Source organism: Antennarius striatus, chromosome 18, assembly GCF_040054535.1.
Source record: "Antennarius striatus isolate MH-2024 chromosome 18, ASM4005453v1, whole genome shotgun sequence".
NCBI classification, from domain to species: Eukaryota; Metazoa; Chordata; class Actinopteri; order Lophiiformes; family Antennariidae; genus Antennarius; species Antennarius striatus.
Genome location: NC_090793.1, coordinates 18,867,025 through 18,885,741, shown reverse-complemented (window position 1 = coordinate 18,885,741; position 18,717 = coordinate 18,867,025). Strand labels below are relative to the sequence as shown.

Below are 18,717 nucleotides of genomic sequence, written 5' to 3'. Positions count from 1 at the left end.
TTGGTTAAACATTGATCAGTGGAATGACTACTTTCGACTTCCGCCTTTGTACCTGCAAAATGTAGTGTGTATTTTATTATTTCTATTTTACTTTTTATTGAGCCATTGCCTTGGATTATCTCTGAAAATCTGACAGAATAATTTATTAATAGAGCTTAATCCAGTTAAGGCATCTGAAATGTTACTAATGCAAATATTGGATTTTTTTATGCATTTATACAAAAACATTTAAAAAAAATCTGATTGTCGTCCAATCACTTGAGTCAGAGGGACAGAACAGACCGTGATCATCCGTTGTTCTCCATTCGACCAGCAGAGGGCGATGCGCAACGGGAAATCACCGGTGAGCCTCCGAATGAGGGGCGAACGCCCCACGCAACACGGGCATCAGGTGTGGACAAGGAACAAACAACAGAGGGATAGACCCTCCAGGGCACAGCAGTTCTCTTTAAAACAACCAACCTTTAGCTAAAATGCAAAGCAGCTCAATGTTCAACAGCCAATTATTTATACCGGGTAGATTGCTCTTTTTTTATTTTAGATTTTATTCATAGGTGGATAAAGATTTCTATTCGCAGGCACAAAAAGCTACGAGCGTTTGCATTATTTATATAATTTTCATTATGAGCCATTCATTATCCTCTGAGAAACTGAAGTGTTGAAATATTTGGTGTAGAAATACTTCAAATTGTTTCACGGGCGAAATTGTTTAAAAGTACTTCCCATACCGGGAGTCGAACCCGGGCCGCCTGGGTGAAAACCAGGAATCCTAACCGCTAGACCATATGGGAACTATATGAAGACAACACGATTCAAATATTTTCATTCATTCATTCATTCATTCAATTCATTCATTCATTCATTCATTCATTCATATTAAAATATATTCTCTAACTGTGATATTAAAAAACATGATAATTACTAAATCTCACCCCATGGGCTCAAGGCCAATTTGTAGACCCATCAAAGAAATTTTGCATTCTTTTGGCATTACATTTATTTTTTATACTTTTCACTATAAACATAAAATTTTCAAAATAAGCCAACATTTTTTATAGTTAAATAATACTGTTCATAACATGTTTTTATAGTTGTTTTTTTCCACATCCATTTATCGAAGGACATACTGTTGTATTTATTTCTATTCTATCCTCTCTTAGACACTTCATTGCTTTGGTTTTACAACTTTAAAAGACAAAGATTGTGTGAAAACATAACCAGTAAATCTTTTCACCACAGGATGGCAGCAAGGCTGCAGGAATGATTTCTTCTGTCCTGTCACTCAGCAGCTCCTCCTGTGTTCCACAAACTTTCCATTTCTTGATGAACACATTTTCCACATTATACTTTCAAATTTATGCTTTATTAATCAGCTACCTCAATAATTACACTCAAAATAAAAACTGTGTTTTTGGTATCATTCTGTTCTTCTTGCTCTAAAATGCAAAAACTCAAACAGGAAAAAATACAGTAGATGGTGTTTAAAATATATAAAGTGTAAAAAGAGGTGTGAGCTCATCATCCATACATTATGAATAAATTACTTTCAGTCCACACAAACACAACGTGTTCATTCACATGCATCGTCCCATAACACACGTAACACACACAAGGGGCCTCTGGGCATGTAGGTGAGGGGGCGTAGAGGGAGGGCAGAGGGGGTGTCGCCTTGCTCAAGGGCACCTCAGCAGTGCCTGGGAGGTGAACGGACACCTCCCACTGCCAGCTGACACTCCAAAAATTTTAGCACGCACAGAGCTTGAACCAACAACAGATCCCCAGCCAAAGACTTAGCAGTCAGAATTACTCCCTCCACAAGGCACCGCTGGGATTTGAACCCAGGATCTCCTGTTTACTAGACAGGCACTTTAACCAACTAAGCCACAGCGCCTCCTTTGGTGAAGGACCTCCTCTGGGAGGTCGCAGAACAAATCGAAGAAGAGCACAGGACACCTCAAATCACATCTCCCCTTAAAGTGAACTTGGTACCAGTAAGTACTGTCACTGACCAACTAAACCCATTCCTAATTTTAAAAACATAGGGCTGCTCTGTGCAACATGACTCCAACAGAATGCAATAGTTTACCAGTCACGTTTGGAAAGCCCAAATAAAACATGTTTAATATTGTTAATAATATTGATAACCAGGTTATCATCATGACGGTATCAGGGGTATCATCCTCCAAATGCTAAGTCGTTCATCGGGAGGAAAAGATTGTGAAACATTAGATCGATAAACACCTTATTTACGGACGGCTTTATTCTGCTTTTACTGATGTTGGATTAACTGGGATTAGGAACATGAAACCTGGAGTTCTGTTGACCTTCTTTGGTGAAAAGTCACCCTAACTTTCCAATGTTGCCTTCCCTTATTTCAGGATTCAAACGATGTCACCCGTATTTTTATTAGATACCAAGAAATGTCACTGTTTCACGTTCAGGATATGCCAGAAGACTAATGTGGAATATAAATAATAAAAAGGGAAGAAGCAAACATAAGAGATAAATTGAGGACATACAGTATTTTACAGCAGTACCAGATTTAATCATCACTGATGGGAATTCATTCATTCGTAGCTCTAAAAATGAATTAAACACATTGAAATGAGTTGAGCATCATTATATCGAAAGAATACGTCCTCTTCAATCCTGTTATGGTGTCCAATGGCATCATGGTGTGACATGTTTGGGCTATGACTTACAGTACAAACCCATTGTTAGGGCTCTGCTGGCTCGGCATCATGATATCAGTCCAGGATCCAAAGCCTGCCCACACAACCGCAAGAGGATGACATAGAGATGGAAAGAAGGCCCATAATGTACGCTGTGATTGTGAGAATACAAGGAGGGGGAACTAAAGGGAGAGACGGCGAGAAGGTGGCGTGGGGATCAGAACTGGACTGAGGCGGAGGGAGCAAGATGGTGTGTTTATTTAAGTTCTTGGTCTCCTGACTCAGACAGAGAGCAGACTACAGAGGATAATGAGAAACAGATCCTTGGAAGAGAGGAAGGGGAGGGAGGGATATCCGAGAGAAGTGGGACGAGGAGGAGTTGGGGAGAAGAGAGGAAGGAGTGGATTAAAAAAAAAAAAGAAGAAGAAGAAAGACGAAGGGGAAAAAGGGGGAGGAGAGGGAAAAGTGACTGCCTAAAAAGGGGGGGCTGTCGTGCTTGTTGCCACAGGAAATAGGCCCTCCTACGTTCACAAGCTGACATCTCCACCACCGTGGTGGCCATGCAGCCGGCCTGCATGGGGGGAACTTCTGGAGGCCGAGCTGTTGGCCATGAGTCCTGCTCATGATCCGAATAATAATCATATTGTTTTTTGACTTAAGTGAATAAAAACAGTTACTGATCCAGAGAATTTTGAGGTGGAGAAACGTCAGGAAAGAGAAGTTTGGTTGATGCTGAAAGAAGTTTAAAGAAATCCTCCATGTGTGCGTTTTAGAGCTCCGGATGTGTTGGAATATGACGTCATTCTGAAGTGTGTGGAAGAGTGAGTGAGGAGAGGAGAGGAGAGGAGAGGAGAGGAGAGGAGAGGAGAGGAGAGGAGAGGAGAGGAGAGGAGAGGAGAGAGGAGAAGAGCGAGGCTGGAGGTTGGGCAGGGGGGATTCATGACTGACAGGCCCGGGGTCCTATGGGGAAGGAGCACCGGATCAACCGGAGCTGGGAAACCCACCCAAAGGCAATTAAGGGTAAAGGACGACAGAAAATACTTGATAAACTTGTTTTGCTCTCCCCGTTCGTAACCGAGGATGAAGGAATGGGACATGGCGGTGGAGCAAAAATGAAAGAAACCACTTTATCAGAGAGGTACTCCTCAGAAAAGACTGAAAGACGTTCCGAACGAAGATTGAATTTGGACCGGAGGGCATGAAAGCTCCAGAAGTCGCTCATCGTGTTAAAACGGCGTGGAAAAGTTGCTGAAGTTACAACTAAACCCTTCAGGAGGATGGATCGATCGCGTCATGGCGCACGCGTAAAACGCGGACCAAAGTGATCGCGGCTGAAGTTTCCAGCTCATCCAAGGCGTTCGCGTCGCTGAATTGGAGTCTAGGGGGGGGGGGGGGGGGATAAGTCATTAACACTCTATCTATATCCTGTTCTTCTGCGATGGGGGCCGCGCCTGGCCCGGGCTGGGAGGAGGGTGAGTTCGAGTTTAAGTTGGTGTTTGATGAAGAGGACCCGCCGCCGCGACAGAGCCAAGGGCCATCCCCGGTGCGCACCGCCGAGCCGGAGAGCTGTGTTCCCGCGGAGGAGAGTGAGGGTCCCCTGCTGCACCCGGACCCCCCCAACGACAGCAGTAGCTTGGGTTAGAGCCACTCATTTCAATGTGTCGGAAGAATGAACGAGGGGCGGCCTGTCAGTGTCGCTCCTAATGCATGGGAACTTCTGTGCGCGTGCACGTGTGTTTGCGTGTGACTGCAGCTGCGTGTGCACATGCGTGGAGGAGGACGAGCGCATGCTGTGCGCAACGCCTGCGTCTGATTTGCGTGCGTCTGTGTGTGTGTGTGTGTGTGTGTGTGTGCGTCTGTGTGTGTGTGTGTGTGTGTGTGTGTGTGTGTGCGCGTGCCTCCATCGATACGCATGTGAACATGTGTATATTATTTTTGCGCGCACGACGCGCATGTTTAACCGTATTCCTGTTTTGCGTGCGCGCAATCCAGACGCAATGTGTTTCTAATCAGCTGTGCGTGTGAGTGGAGTTAACGGCTGCCATCTGGGGTAGGAACCTCAACCTCTGTGTGCTGAACACGGCACGCACATACACACACACACACACACACACACACACACACACACACACACACACACACACACACACACACACACATCATATCCACACATCCACTTATTTGTTTCCCACCCACACTGGCATACAGTTGTCTCACCACACCCAAGACATGAAAGTGAACTCAGCAGATCGTTGTAGGTGACACTGTTTGACTTCATAGAGTTTTTCCAAATGGTTTTATTCTTCATATTCCTGCCATCACCTTTCCAACCTACAGATACAACATGCAGCACAGCATTCTGGGCCTAAGTAGTAAAATTGTGTACACGTCTGGTGACTGGTGAGACGGGTTTACCAGTTTTGACCCTTGCAGTCAGAAATTTTTTTTTTTTTTTTGCAATAACCTCTCAGATGTACGAAAAAATTATTTATCCCTCACAATATTTACCTCCACCAAAGAGGTGATGTTTTCACCCATGTCTGTTTGTTGGTTGGTTGGATTTCTGGAAGAATTACAAAATAAATGCAGAGCAGATTTCCATGAAATGTAATAACGGGATAAATCTGGAGCCAGAATGCTCCATCGCATCTGCTGTAGATCTCGATAAAGGGACTCAACTGTTTGGTATAAGTTCTACTAAGGGCGTGTCAGTCAAATATCAGTGCTCTTTTTTTCATAATGTTACACTTCATGGTCTTCATCTCCATTGGTAATTACAGATTTTCACTTGGTTTGTTCGTTAGTTGTTATTTCAGCAAGATGATGCAAAAACTACTGAACGGTTTCCATAAATCTTGGTGGGAGGATGGTTCTTGAGCCAAAATAGACCCCATTAAATTTTGTTGGAGATCATTAAAAGGGGGTGGATCCAGGATTTTTTTTTTAATCATGTTTTTTAACATCGCAGGGTCTCAATGTTTTATTTATTTTCAGGGGTTTGGTATCCTTGAGGTGCAATTTGGTGCCCCTCCAAAATAAAAATCCAGATCCACCAAAGGTAAATTGTTGGCTGTTACAAATCCAGTAACTTTAAATGATGGTTACAGGCTGTGAGTTTGATTTTGGATGAAGCTTGATGGAATTAAAAGGAATTGTTTGGCCTTGGTGGAGGTATGCGTCCTACTGAGTACCATTCTGGTTATATGAGGTAACATGAGGCCAGGGATTGTATTCTGCCAAAAATCTCTGCCTGTAATGCAGAAACATTTGATTTTATATGAAATAAGTATTTAATGTGGTTAAGTCTCTGCGTTGATCGACTCGTATGCAAGGTCAGTATTGGCCCAGAGAAACGTGACTCTGTTTTTCTAACATTAATTATTTGACAAAAGTTAAAGCAAAAAATTATTTCCCATTCTCCTCCCACCACCATAACTTTGGATAACTGGCTGAAGACAAGACAATTATAATCTTATCGTTGAAGAAGATGATTGAATGAATGAAGTCTTGTGATAATGATCAGAACATTTATTATTCCTTCGTCACAGGAACCCTCTGATTTATCGGGTGGTTGCATGTTGCGTTCCAGACCCCTGATTGGGAATAATTCTTGATTCTTATGAGAAAATCAACACAACACGCTACAGTGTTGTAGATTATAGATTCTCAAATAAATGACAAATCTTGCCTTACATTAATAATAATAAGCCCAAAAGTGCCAAATCCTGTCGATGTGATATTTACCATCCACTCTTAAAGGCACATTTCTACATAAGTGCACCATAAATGACACAAAAGTCATTCTTGTGTTTACAAAAAAACAACAACCAAGTAAGATTGATCCTTTTTCCTCACAGGATTCTAGTCATTCTAGTAACATGTTTTGATATTATTTTATGCATAGAGCCAAAATCTTTGCTAGAATATTCCCAAATGTCAGTAAACCACAAGTTTGAAACTAGCTTTTTTTTTAAAAAAGGAATGCACACAAAAAAAGAATTGGATTATTAGAATTTTCCATCCTATTGACTTTAAATCAGTCAGTCTGGTTATCAATTTAAAGTCAAAGGTAACTTTTGGTTTGACATGATTCCTTTCTATATAGAAAGGTAAAGAGAAACAAACGGTAAACTGTTGGTTGCAGGCTGTGAGAAATCTGAAGAACTGAATTCCATTTGGATTCAGAATCTTGTGATCGCGTGGAAACCACCGATAGATAATCAATGTGCAAAGATTGATTTTTGAGAGAGGTTCATATCGTGTAGTAATTTGCAGAGTAAAATACTACACGATATGACTTTTGCTGTGTTAAACATGTTAGGTATGTTTTCATGGCCCCTAAACTCCTGCTGGTCAGAACACAAACATCCATCTAAGTCATTGTTTCATGTGAAAAATCCATCAGTGCTTCCTCAGCACGGCAGATTTAATCACTTGGAAATATTTTTCTTGCCAGGAAACATTTGAAGGAACTTTTCACCATTACTCTTCATTTTTTGGCAGTTGCTCTTCAGCATCCACGTTGACCAAAAAAATTGCATGAATGGACCAATGATCATTGAAGCCTCGCTCATTACAGAGTAACTACTGTTTGGCTCCAAGTGGATGCCGACCACACCACGTTGCTGAAATGTTGTGGTGAGGACTGTGGCCTTGATGGGGTTGTATCCTTAATGGTTTGTGACATTCAAACATGTTTTTTTGGATACGTAGAAAAGCCCAAAATCATCTTCAAAAGTCAAAATTTACAGCAGAGTTTCTTAACATCTCAGTTAGACTAGGACGACTGAGCCAACAGTAAAGTTTTTAATTTGGTTTATATTCCTTCTTCCCTCTTTATTGCACCACTGATTCTAATATTTGGTTCAAAACAAAAGGATTGATGTTTTTTTCCACTCTAAGCAGAGTTCAGAATGGATGCTTAGTAAATTGTTGCCATATGGCTTATGGGGATTACACAATATGAAACCAAATTTCACATTGTCATGTAGCCTTAAACCAACAAATGCCAATTCTTTTATTCCAGTACAATAAAATGTAAAAAAAACAAAAAAAACAATGTTGCCATCAAGATAAAGTAAAAGATGTTTGACATTTTGGTAAATATTTATTCATTTTCTTGATGAGGTTCGATATTGAGATTAAAAATGAGTCAAGCCAGTTTAATTTGCATAGAAAATTGAATTTTAGTGAGAAAACACTAAAGAATAGCAGAAAAGTCTGGAACGTGTGGAAATGGCTTGCATTGAGCACAACCATGTTTTAAACTCATTTTTGCATGTATGTTTTGTGTGTTTTTTAACAAACAAGTAATGCCGTGTATTAATGAATAAACTTTTAAACGTTTTTAAAAAAATTTTCCCTATGTTTGCATCATTACCACAGATGTTAAACCAAATCGGTTCTGTTCAGATGTGGGAGTATTATCCATCATTTAATCTAAGAAAGTGTAAAAAGTGCACTTTAAAAAATTGTTAAATGTATTTTTAAATAAAGTAAAAACACTGCGCATACTTTAAAGGCATTGGCCCTGTTGTCTGCCTTTTCCGTGCTGGCAATGACAATCAGTAACTGATGTGTGATGAATTATGCGTGCAAGTTAATAGAGAAAGTTGATTCTTTACAGTCCATAGTTGTATGATTGACATTTACTGAGTGTTTCTCACGCCACATGTAAAAGAACAGAACGCTTTGAGGGCTAACTGTCAGTTTGTGGTTGTGAGAAAAGATTAATGTGAAGTCGCATGTTCCAGAAATCCACGACATGTGATATAAAAGAAAATATGTTTACACAATAATGGGTTTTTTTTTGTTTTTTTTAATTCATTTTTTTGAGAGAAAGCAGCCAGAAAATAAATGGTTGTCATGTGGAAGGAAGGCTTTATATTAGGAAAATGAGCCCACTGAAAAACTCTGCATTTAATTATCAGGTTTTTGTAAGACCGACTTTTGTCACGAGTGCTGTGGTTCTTTTAATCTGATGCTTGCTACTTTATTTTCTAAATTGCACGTTGCTGCCAGTGTTTGTTGTCTGTCGACACATAGGGTCTCATAATTCTTTCCATCAGTTACAGATAACCACATGGCTGCAAGACACTCAATCAACATCCCCAGCTCGCCACCCTCAGCCAATCGGCGGGCTGGGATGCATTCCCCTCCGCCGCGACGAGCCCCCACCCGAGAGTTCAGCGGGACTTATGAGAGCCTGCCGGCACGTTCTGTACAGGTGAGCAACCCTGTCTGCTAAGTTTAGGGATTATTCTGCATCTTGTCCTAATTCAATCCATATATTGGAAAAAAATATTGGTAATTTATGTGAGGGGGGTGGCAAATGGATAATTTATGTTTGATTGAAATGTTTCTTCATGGTCCAGAAATTAAATTAATGTTGTGGCATCACTATGTTTAAAGTCTGGTTTGGGTTAGCCACTAAAACCACTTGGTTAGAATCATATTTTGGTTTAGTTTGTTTTCTTGTCATCAGACTCATCTCTAAACAAAAATTAACTTCATTCATGTGGAGTCAGAACAAAACATGATATACATTGTAAAAAAATTAGATTTTATATGTAGAAAAACATGTTTTGTCCTTTTTTTTTTGCTCCTTTTTTTTTTTAGTTCCTCAGTAATAGTAAGGGAAAATAATACCTCGACATACGAGTTTAATGCATTCCGTGACTGAGCTTGTCAAATAACTCGTAAAGTTTTCCCAATTTAAAATAAATAAAATCATTTTAATCCATTCCAGCCTTGTAAAAAAAAGCCCCAAACTCCCTCCATTATGAAAAAAACCCAACATATTCCTTATCAAACAATAGACGTTCAGACTTTACTTGTGCATAATCAATTATATATCAGTTACATACACATTGATAAAGTATGAAAAGAAACGCAAAACTCACAGGCACACGACGAGAACGAGATCCGGTCTCAGCTGACGTTAATTTCGTTTCCAAAAAGCATGGCTCGAAAGTCAAATTTTCTTTCATTTGTCAAACAAAAATATTGACAGAGCAATTGCTCGTATCTCAAAAAACTAGTATGTCAAGATATTACTGTAGTAGCAATCAGCTGACAGCTTCAAATACACTTCAGGACAACAGTCCCAAAACAAAACAAAAAAAAATTTAAATCCCAATAACAATATTAGGAAATATTTGGTATTTTACTTAATAAATTGTTTATAATTTTAAATATTGGTCATATTCTCTGTGTGGACCTACAGCCAGTCCAGATATAACTGAAGATGTCTTTTTGATTTTGGGCCCTCCAGGTTTCAGAGTCTCGTGTGGTCGAGTGTCCCAGCATCCAGATAACCACCATCTCCCCTGAAGACGACCCCACGCCCACTGTTTCCAGCTACTGGGACATGGGTGGTGGTGGGGGTGGTGGTGGTGGTGGCGGGTGGGACAGAGAGCGTCTCTACCTCCCCCTCTTGGACCCTTTTACCTACCGCGACAGATGCCCCGGCTCCCTCAGCCCTAGTCCCGCCTCCAGTCCCTCCTCCCGCGGCTGGCTCAGCCCCGCCTCCAGTTGTGACTCCCTGCTGGTGGAGGAGGACGACCTGAATGAGACCACAATCAACTTTGGCCTTTCACCATCTTCTCGCCCCACGTCCCCTGGAGGCAAAAAGCGTAGAAATTCCCCCCTCGCCTCCCCCTGTACTTCACGAAGGGGAAGTTACTCAGAAGACTTGCTGGGTAATTCTGAGGGCGGAGAAACACTCCCGCTGTCACAAGCTTCGCCCAACAGTTGTGACCTCAGCATCCCACAAAAATCCAGGAAGACGTCACTGGAACAGGTAGAGACGTCCGATCCATTGACCTATAAAGGCAAATGTATCATGTTTCATCCACTTGCATTTTCAGGATTTTGATATTCTACATCATAAATTTATCATTTTATTTCCAAAAAAACCCTGATGTACATAATCAGACACATGCATCTGTGTTTTCCATGTGAGAAAAGTCAGGATTTAGCCATAATTAAGCAAATTAAAGCTTTTTCAAGGCATCAGATCTTTTCAACTACTTCAGACCTATCCATAAATATAAAGTGTTTTTTTTAAATTATTATTAATATTTATGTCTATATAGGCTTTGCCATTAGAACCCTGATTTTTTTCCAATGGGAAAAACACAAAATATGCAACATTTCTAAAAAATTGTTAAATACTTCTTGACCATGTCAATAATTGGTAACATTATTTTATTTTATTTTATTTTATTTTATTTTATTTTATTTTATTTTATTTTATTTTATTTTATTTTATTTTATTTTATTTTATTTTATTTTTTAAAATACATTATTAGTTTTTGTTACAAGGAGAATTTTAGCTTTTACTCACACAGTATTCACAAGTATCACGAACATGACGTCTCAGAAAAGTGTAATAGTGAAGCTCATATATGTACAAATGTTTGTCCCATATTTTCTGAAAATTAGATTTTTCTGGCAATTATTTCATGGTTCGGGCTTTAAAGTGTTAAAGTTTATTCAAATGTCAAGCCATACTTTTTGGTCTTGCAGTTGTCTTCCAGGGAGGTGGACCAGGAGCCGGCTCCAGGCCACAGCTCCCCCTGCCTGCTGCCGGAGACCCAACAGCCCAGGAGGGAGCCTCCTGCGCTGGGCATGGACTACCTCTCTGTGCCCCCTGCCCTCGGCTGGGGTCGGACACGAACCAACACCCACAGCCCTCTCTTCAGGTGAGGATACACAGCTCTGACAATCACCAGTAGAATCTGAACACTGTTTAATGATATTTTACCCACATTTAATATAAATACAGCGATATGTCTTTACTGAACAGTTTGGTTTAACGCTAACCTCTAGTGTGTTTTACTGGCGGAGGTTCACAGAAAAGCTCGCATGATTTAAAGATGTTATATTAGCTGTGTCACACCTGTCACTGTTACATAACCCTGCTTGGCAGAATGAGGAGTAACAGCAATAGAGACTTTTCCCTTCATGTCCTTTTGCTAAGACTAAAATAATCAAAGGACCAGTAGTGTTTACCTCACCTGCAAGTGGTTGCTCAATCTCCAAACTCAGATCACTGTCCACTTCACAAAGACGAGTTTCTAGTCCGATAGGACAAAAACTGGTTTCTGGTTTCACTAACTATTGTTTGTAGTATTGAACAGTACTAAGAAGAGGAATGTGCTCTTGCATAATTACACTATATATCCATCAGACTGGGTTTAAGAATTGTGTTTGATGGTTTAAGTATCATTCTTTATACAACAGCTCATTTTTGCAATAAAAATATCATCATAGCTGCACCGTGAACTGATTTAAAACACGTTTAAATGAGTGGTTTTAGTTGTGTAAATATTCATCCACCCAGATGACTTAAGTCCTGGATCTATTACCCATCACTATCTGCATGAATTTGTGTAAATTATAAGAAGATGTCAGTATCTTATTCTTCCAATAAGGTCCAACGCTCTACCACCACTCGATTGGCCGCTGCCTTCCCAGTACGACCAGTACGAACTCCGTATCGAGGTGCAGCCCCGTCCGCACCACAGAGCCCACTATGAGACTGAGGGGAGCAGGGGGGCAGTGAAGGCAGCACTGGCAGGGCATCCCGTCGTCAAGGTGTGTTCATGATCAGACGCTTCTAGCTTTTATATCTCTACTGAAGCTGTCGTACAAACTGGAGCGATCGAGGTCTCAGGACGTGAGTTGTTCTCGCCGGTCTTGGCCTCGTCACAGTTTGAGTCCGTCCCTCTGGCTTTGTCTCCGTACAGCTGTGTGGATACACAGACAGGAAGCCGCTGTCCCTGCAGGTTTTCGTGGGAACGGCTGACGACAGATCGATCAGGCCACATCCTTTCTACCAGATACACAGGTACTGACCCGGATTCAAAAACCAAAAACCCATGGAGTGCTCTTTCTGTCATGCATTATGTTGACTCAGCAGAATGCATATTGAACATCCGTCTGCTGTGGCTTCAACTATTGTGTAACTCGCCAGCAGCTGCTGCTAGCGCCGGTCCTGGATGGGAAAACATCAGCTAAATGTGGAACATGTGAGATGGTTGAACATGACTGAACAATAGAGCAACAGAGGTCCATCCCTGCAAATGATGACATGTCTTTGTTTGTTATTCTGCCCTGTGTGGGGGCATCAGTGGGGTCATGTGGGACATGAACTGCTTTTGATTTGTCTGTGCTCCAGTCACAATTATTATTATCGGTTGTTTTCATTTATAGATACAGTATATGAATAATCTGAGTGGATATGATGCATTCATTTCTTTTATTGCATGTGTTAAAGTCTAGATATGATTCCTATCATATAATTCACGTTGAATGGTTTTATTTATTTATTTATTTTAATTTCTAATAACATATGTCTTCATCTGGTGTCAAGTTATAGGGATAAAATTTTGTTTTGGTCATTAAAAATGTCCAGTAAATATCTAATTTCTTTAACAGGGTAACATTCAGAATTACTGTTTGACAAATGACTGCAAGAATTAATCCAAAATCTGTTTAATCTCTCTGTGTACTATCCTGTTCAGGATGAGGGTACACAGCGGAGCAGTGGTGTCATTCAGCTTAAATAAAACTGTAGATGGGGGCTGTTTAAAGCTGCATCTCCCTCTCAGGGTGACAGGAAAGATGGTGGGTACAGCGAGCCATGAGAGCGTCCAGGCTGGGACCAAAATTCTGGACATCCCCCTCAACCCTGAGAGCAACATGACCGCACTGTGAGTAGGGGCCATTTTTATTCTGAAACATGTTTTAATTGTGCATGCCTTTATTTTGTAGGATCATTTTCAGCATTTTTAGTGAGAGGCCTTATTTTTTAAATTCATTTCAGTGAGATAGTAGTTGAAAAACTACTAGAAAACTGCTACTGATCCACATTTTCCTCCGTTAATGTACTTCTTTTTTTCTTTTTTTTTTAAATGTTTGGTTGTAGCATTGACTGTGCCGGGATTCTGAAGCTGAGAAACTCAGACATCGAGCTGAGGAAAGGGGAAACAGATGTCGGAAGGAAGAACACTCGCGTCCGCTTGGTTTTCCGAGCCCATCTCCCTCTGGCGCCCCCTATGGCCGCTTCCGGTAGAGTCCTGGCCCTGCAGGTTGCCTCCCTACCAATTGAATGCTGTGAGTAGCTGGTTAAAAAATTAAAATCAGACTGTTTTTTTTAGCACAAACTTATCACATTTAGTATTAGGAATGTTTAAATTGCTTGACTGTCACTGCCACAGCCCAGCGTTCAGCTCAGGAGCTGCCCGTCATCGAGTCCGTCAGCATCACTTCCTGTTCCGTGGAGGGAGGGGAGGAGCTTCTGCTGAGCGGATCCAACTTCCTGCCCATCTCCAGAGTCCTGTTCATGGAGAGGGGGACAGGTAAAGACCCCCAGAGGACACAGGAGACATCGTGACGCTGTCTCATATTATGTGTCTGTGGATCCCGACAATAATGTTATAAATAAATAAATGATAAATATAGAAGTAAGATTCTTTTAAAGATGTGTTAAAGTTCTATTTGAGTGTGGGATTGTTTTTAGATATGTAATAGTTCAGAGCATGACTTCCATCATTTATGGTGACTGTATGTGAGTGTCTTTATTGTTAGCTGTGATGCTAACATTACCGTCATCTGCTGTTTCATGTAGATGGTAAACTGCAGTGGGAGGAGGAGGCTCACGTCGACCGGGACAACAGCAGCGAGGTAAACTTTACATCACTGATCAGGTTCATGAAGGAGACACAACCACAACACTGGGACGTGTCTCCCGTCACCACTTGTCTCCACACCTCCTGTCTCACAGTGCCTGTTGTGCGTGAGGGTCCCCGCCTACAGCGACCTCTCCGTCAGTCGGCCCATGTCCGTTAATCTTTACGTCTCCAACGGGAAGAGGAAGAGGAGCAGCACTCACTCGTTCAAGTATCTCCCCAGTGAGTGTCCAGTCTCACGTCGTTCTCTCCTCTCTGTTTGCTCCGTTTTTCCAACTGTGTTTCATTGCGATTCTACCCCCCCCAATATTTAAAAGCAATTTTCTTCCCAAACTCCAAACTTTCATTGATAAATACATTTATTTTCCATTAAAAAATTGTGCAAACATGGAAAAAACTGTAACATTCAACAGATGAAATTTGTTATTTATCTTTTTTTAATTTTATTTCTCCAGTAAGTATATTCTCTGAATAATAATGTACCAATAAATAGATCTCAAAGTGTCAGGTTTTCTGACTTTTTAAAAAAATTTAGAACAAAAATAAAGAAAATTAAGTGAGTAAATAATAACCATCCTTGAAAGAAGCTCATGTTTTGCCAGCCTTTGTTTTTTCGGTGGTGATCTGTATCATCATCTGGATCCAGAATCTTATGTCAGAAGAACAATATGCCTCTAGTTTAACGGCTAAAATCACATCCCATAATGACCAAACATTATGCAGCAGTACACCCCTGATCACGCCCCTGATAAATAATGATGACTGTTTTCTCTGTAGTTATGTTCAAAGAAGAGGACCCGCTGCTGTCCCGACCGTCCCTGCTGTCTCTGGATGGGGCCCCCGTGTGTCCTGTGGGGGGCCAAACCAGGATGGACAGGGGCTTCCATGTGACGGATGAAACCATGGCCGACGATCGAAGCCTGGGGTTCCACCTACACCCCTACTCCTCCACCTTCTCCTCTCCCTGCCCCCCCATGGGGTACCATGAGGAGTACTGCACTAAAGCCGATGCTGCTGTGGAGGACCCCAGTGGCTCCAGGGCCGCCATGCCTGAGGGCCACACAGGCTTTGAAAATCTGGAGTTGGGCTTCACCGAGCTCCTGCCACCCCTGTACCCTCGTGGCCCCCAGCCTCCGTCCCCCTCCCCGTCCCCGTGGCTGGACTCACCCTACCTGTCCTCCTCACCTTCCCCATCCCACTCCTCCTCTCTCAGCCCGTTTCCCGCCGGCAGCCCCATCTCCACTTCCCCTCTGCCTCCCATCACCACCTCCCCTTACCCCCCGTACTCCGCTTACCCCCAGGAGGTGTGCTCCTCCCCCCCAGGCACCTCCAGCCCATTTCAGGACTTATGCCCAGCTCCGTACTCCCACTACGATGGCTGGGAGCCTCACGGAAAGGCGCTGGGGGCCGAACATGGAGGAGCGAGAGACTCTCTGGAGTTCACCAGCTCCGCCTCGATGCATCACATCACGTTTGAAGAAGGTGAGCTGAACGGAATCGTCTTCATCTTGTTTAATGCTGGTGGCAAAAACAGGTTTTATCCTACGGCGTGGAATGAGGCATATGAGGTTTCCTCATTACAGTCAGTTGTTTTTAATTTTAGCCATATAATAAGAAAATAGATGTTTGCTTTGTTACCAAAACCACCATTAACTTAACATTTAAAATTTAACACTGCAAAAACTAGAATGGCATTGAGCGGAGCATACACTCCTTGGACATTAAGGGACATTTTAAAGCGTATTGTCTCACATTATTAATAAGAGACTTGGGGAAAAAAAGTTCCTTGACACAGATGTGCAGCTCATATCTGTCTTGTCAATGATTTTTGTACGAATTCATGCAGTACGTTTTATTTAATCCTGTGAAAGACAAACGATTCAAGATTATTGAGAATAAAGTTAATTCTGGTATGGCGTTAACTTTATAAACTCCAAAGTAGAGTTAATAAAGTTGTTGCTCTTTGATGGGAAAACTCCCTAACAGAATCATTTTTTAAATTTTTTAAGTTCCCTAAAATGTATGTTTGGATTAATTCGCTGCATCTTCATGACATACACACTGATGATGTCATCATGCTGTTTTGTACAACGTGCCAAAGTGTGTTTTTTTATTACAGCTTTTTTTAATTCAAGCGCTTTGAAATGTCATCAGATGTGATTAAGCGCTATGTGAATAAAAGTTGATTGATTGATTATAGTTAGTTGAATTAATAGCCCAGATAATACAGAGCAGAGGTTGATGAAAGCACAAACAGCATTGTGATTTTGTCTTCTTCCTCCACAGTGACAGAGTTCATTGGGGAGGACATCCAGTCGTACCAGTCAGGATCACAGATGGACAGCCAGCAAAACTGAACCCGGAGCAGCTCCTCACCACATTCAGCATAATGTTAAATTCCTTGTGCACTTGGAATTAGGACACGTCCCTCCAGTTACATCCAATACTGAGTAGGGACAACCTTGACAACCAGGACACCGTTGTAATTATGACCACAGGTACTTGTTTTATAAAGGGAAACTAATATTTTAACATGTTTTTGAAATAAATTATACAATAAACTGCTTGGATTTGGTGTAATTTATTTTTTTGCAAAAAACATGACTAATTGTGGAGGGTCCTATTTTATCTAACAGCAGCAGTTGCTTCAACTTTTTCCTGCGATGACAGTCTTAACAGCATCATGACATAAGTTAAAAGCAGAAAAATATGACTGCTAATGAAGTGTTATTGGAAAGGGAAGAAGTTATGAATTCTATCTGCTTTCACCTTGAGTCTGTCTGATGTTAAGTGGAAAAGTTTGTCTGACCTCATGAAGGAATGGTGTGATTCAGCTGAGCCTGTTAAGGTGTTTGAAAGGTTTGGATGAGAAATAGTTTTAAAGGTCCCCTGGACGCAGATCAGCTCAGACTGAATAAACAGCGCCACCTGCAGGGGATAGAAAACACGTCAACAGCCTGAAATCGTTTCTTGAAGGTACTGTTCAATCTGCTGCACAGCTGTATGTTTTAAACTTATTGTGCACAATCTCCATTAAAAGGAAGAAAAGATATAAAATTATTGGAATGCAACATAAGCAGTAAAACCTGCACTATTCTCAGCAAAATGCACTAAAGCACTCGGTCTTTTCTTGACAGTTTTATGAGTCTAGATGGATCAGAGCAACCATAAATGGGTATGTTGCAAACTTGAGAACAAAAGCCTTAATGGCAAGAGTTGTACATCACTGGTGAAGAGCTTTGAACATTTCATGAGTTACTGGTGAAATGTGAAGCCATAGATCTTGTATAACACTAACTATCGTAGTTCCTGTTCTTGATTTCTTTCTGGCTGCCATTACGAAGGTAAATTGACTCATATATGCAGTGATGATGTGAATCTGGGGAAGGTAAACCTCAAGCACAATCAAATGGAAGAGATGGTTAATATTATTTACCTTACTATTCTTTTTCTGCTTTACTACTGGGTTAAAACGTTCAAAAATTATTTTATTTAGTGCTATGCAGGATGATTTGTAGAACTACTCTTGCTTATCCCACTATTACTGTCACATCCATATAAAAATGCTGCTGCTCATTAAAATGAAATGATTATTATTGAAAGGAAAACTACAGATTTGATCCTTTATAAAAAAAAATATGGATTTCACGCTATAATAATTATATTGCATAAGATTTTCAATATGGTTTTAATGTGTTTTAAGAACAGCAAAACCTGAATCAATTTATTAACAGAAACTATTTTTTGCTTTTGTTTCACATAATAATGGAGAAAATTTATTTCAACGTATGTCAAGTAAACTATCATTTATATTTTGTTTCTTACGTTCTGAAGTCAAGGTTCTCCTTCTCAACCTGTGACAGTGTCTCTACCTAGTGACGACATTTGGAAGCACATCTTTTATGAAGGAATGTTTTGACAGTAAGAACAAATCTTAAGGATGAATTATGTAATGCATTTTAATGTGTAAACTTGTTATGAAAATTAATGTCTTAGTTTATGTGGATTTTGATATTTACAAAAACAGGTAAGTCGTAACACTATGAGTGACATGAGAACATTGTATAGTCTCTGCTAATAAAAAAAACATAATAACATAAAAATTTATTTTAACACAGGGACCTCCAAATCCAAAAGTCTTTTCACTTGTGATTTGATCTAATGTATTTTTCTCTCTTCCACCTTTTTGCAGCACATTAATAAAATAATATGAAGAAGAACCCTGTGAGGTTGAGAAAAATGCAGTCCTTTGGCATCTTGCTGACATGGTCATATAGTTATTTTATTTTATTTAAAGTGGGTACAAAAGCAATTCTTCTCATTGGAAAGAACTGCTATATATTTCAGTG

At 40.7% G+C, this 18,717-nt stretch overlaps 1 protein-coding gene and 2 non-coding genes across 4 annotated transcripts; 1 reads left to right on the top strand and 2 right to left on the bottom strand.

The window, feature by feature from the left end:
• Window positions 1-719: 719 nt before the first annotated feature.
• On the bottom strand, window positions 720-791 carry trnae-uuc (transfer RNA glutamic acid (anticodon UUC)). Its single transcript has one exon. It is a non-coding gene; the product is annotated as a tRNA-Glu (tRNA).
• A 1,026-nt stretch (window positions 792-1,817) lies between these two features.
• Window positions 1,818-1,891, bottom strand: trnat-agu (transfer RNA threonine (anticodon AGU)). The gene has a single exon. It is a non-coding gene; the product is annotated as a tRNA-Thr (tRNA).
• Window positions 1,892-3,564: 1,673 nt separating this feature from the next.
• Window positions 3,565-16,938, top strand: nfatc4 (nuclear factor of activated T cells 4). Of its 2 annotated transcripts, none has more exons than XM_068341237.1 (13): window positions 3,565-4,309; window positions 8,747-8,898; window positions 9,946-10,473; window positions 11,202-11,377; window positions 12,110-12,272; window positions 12,425-12,525; window positions 13,289-13,390; window positions 13,606-13,793; window positions 13,898-14,038; window positions 14,308-14,363; window positions 14,464-14,590; window positions 15,146-15,850; window positions 16,655-16,938. In XM_068341237.1, the coding sequence occupies exons 1-13, from the start codon at window positions 4,111-4,113 to the stop codon at window positions 16,723-16,725; spliced, it is 2,709 nt and encodes a 902-aa protein (XP_068197338.1). In that variant the 5' UTR covers window positions 3,565-4,110; the 3' UTR covers window positions 16,726-16,938. The 2 variants fall into 2 exon arrangements, with proteins under 2 accessions (XP_068197338.1, XP_068197337.1); XM_068341236.1 differs by having other exon boundaries at window positions 3,567-4,309; window positions 8,741-8,898.
• The last annotated feature ends 1,779 nt before the right edge of the window (window positions 16,939-18,717 follow it).

Bases quoted from the DNA above. Each gene is read 5' to 3' on its own strand.
- nfatc4 (XM_068341236.1), top strand. From the start codon at position 4,111: ATGGGGGCCGCGCCTGGCCCGGGCTGGGAGGAGGGTGAGTTCGAGTTT. The intron at 4,310-8,740 runs GTTAGAGCCACT...TCTTTCCATCAG, and splicing joins CAACGACAGCAGTAGCTTGG to TTACAGATAACCACATGGCT. The intron at 11,378-12,109 runs GTGAGGATACAC...TCTTCCAATAAG, and splicing joins ACCCACAGCCCTCTCTTCAG to GTCCAACGCTCTACCACCAC.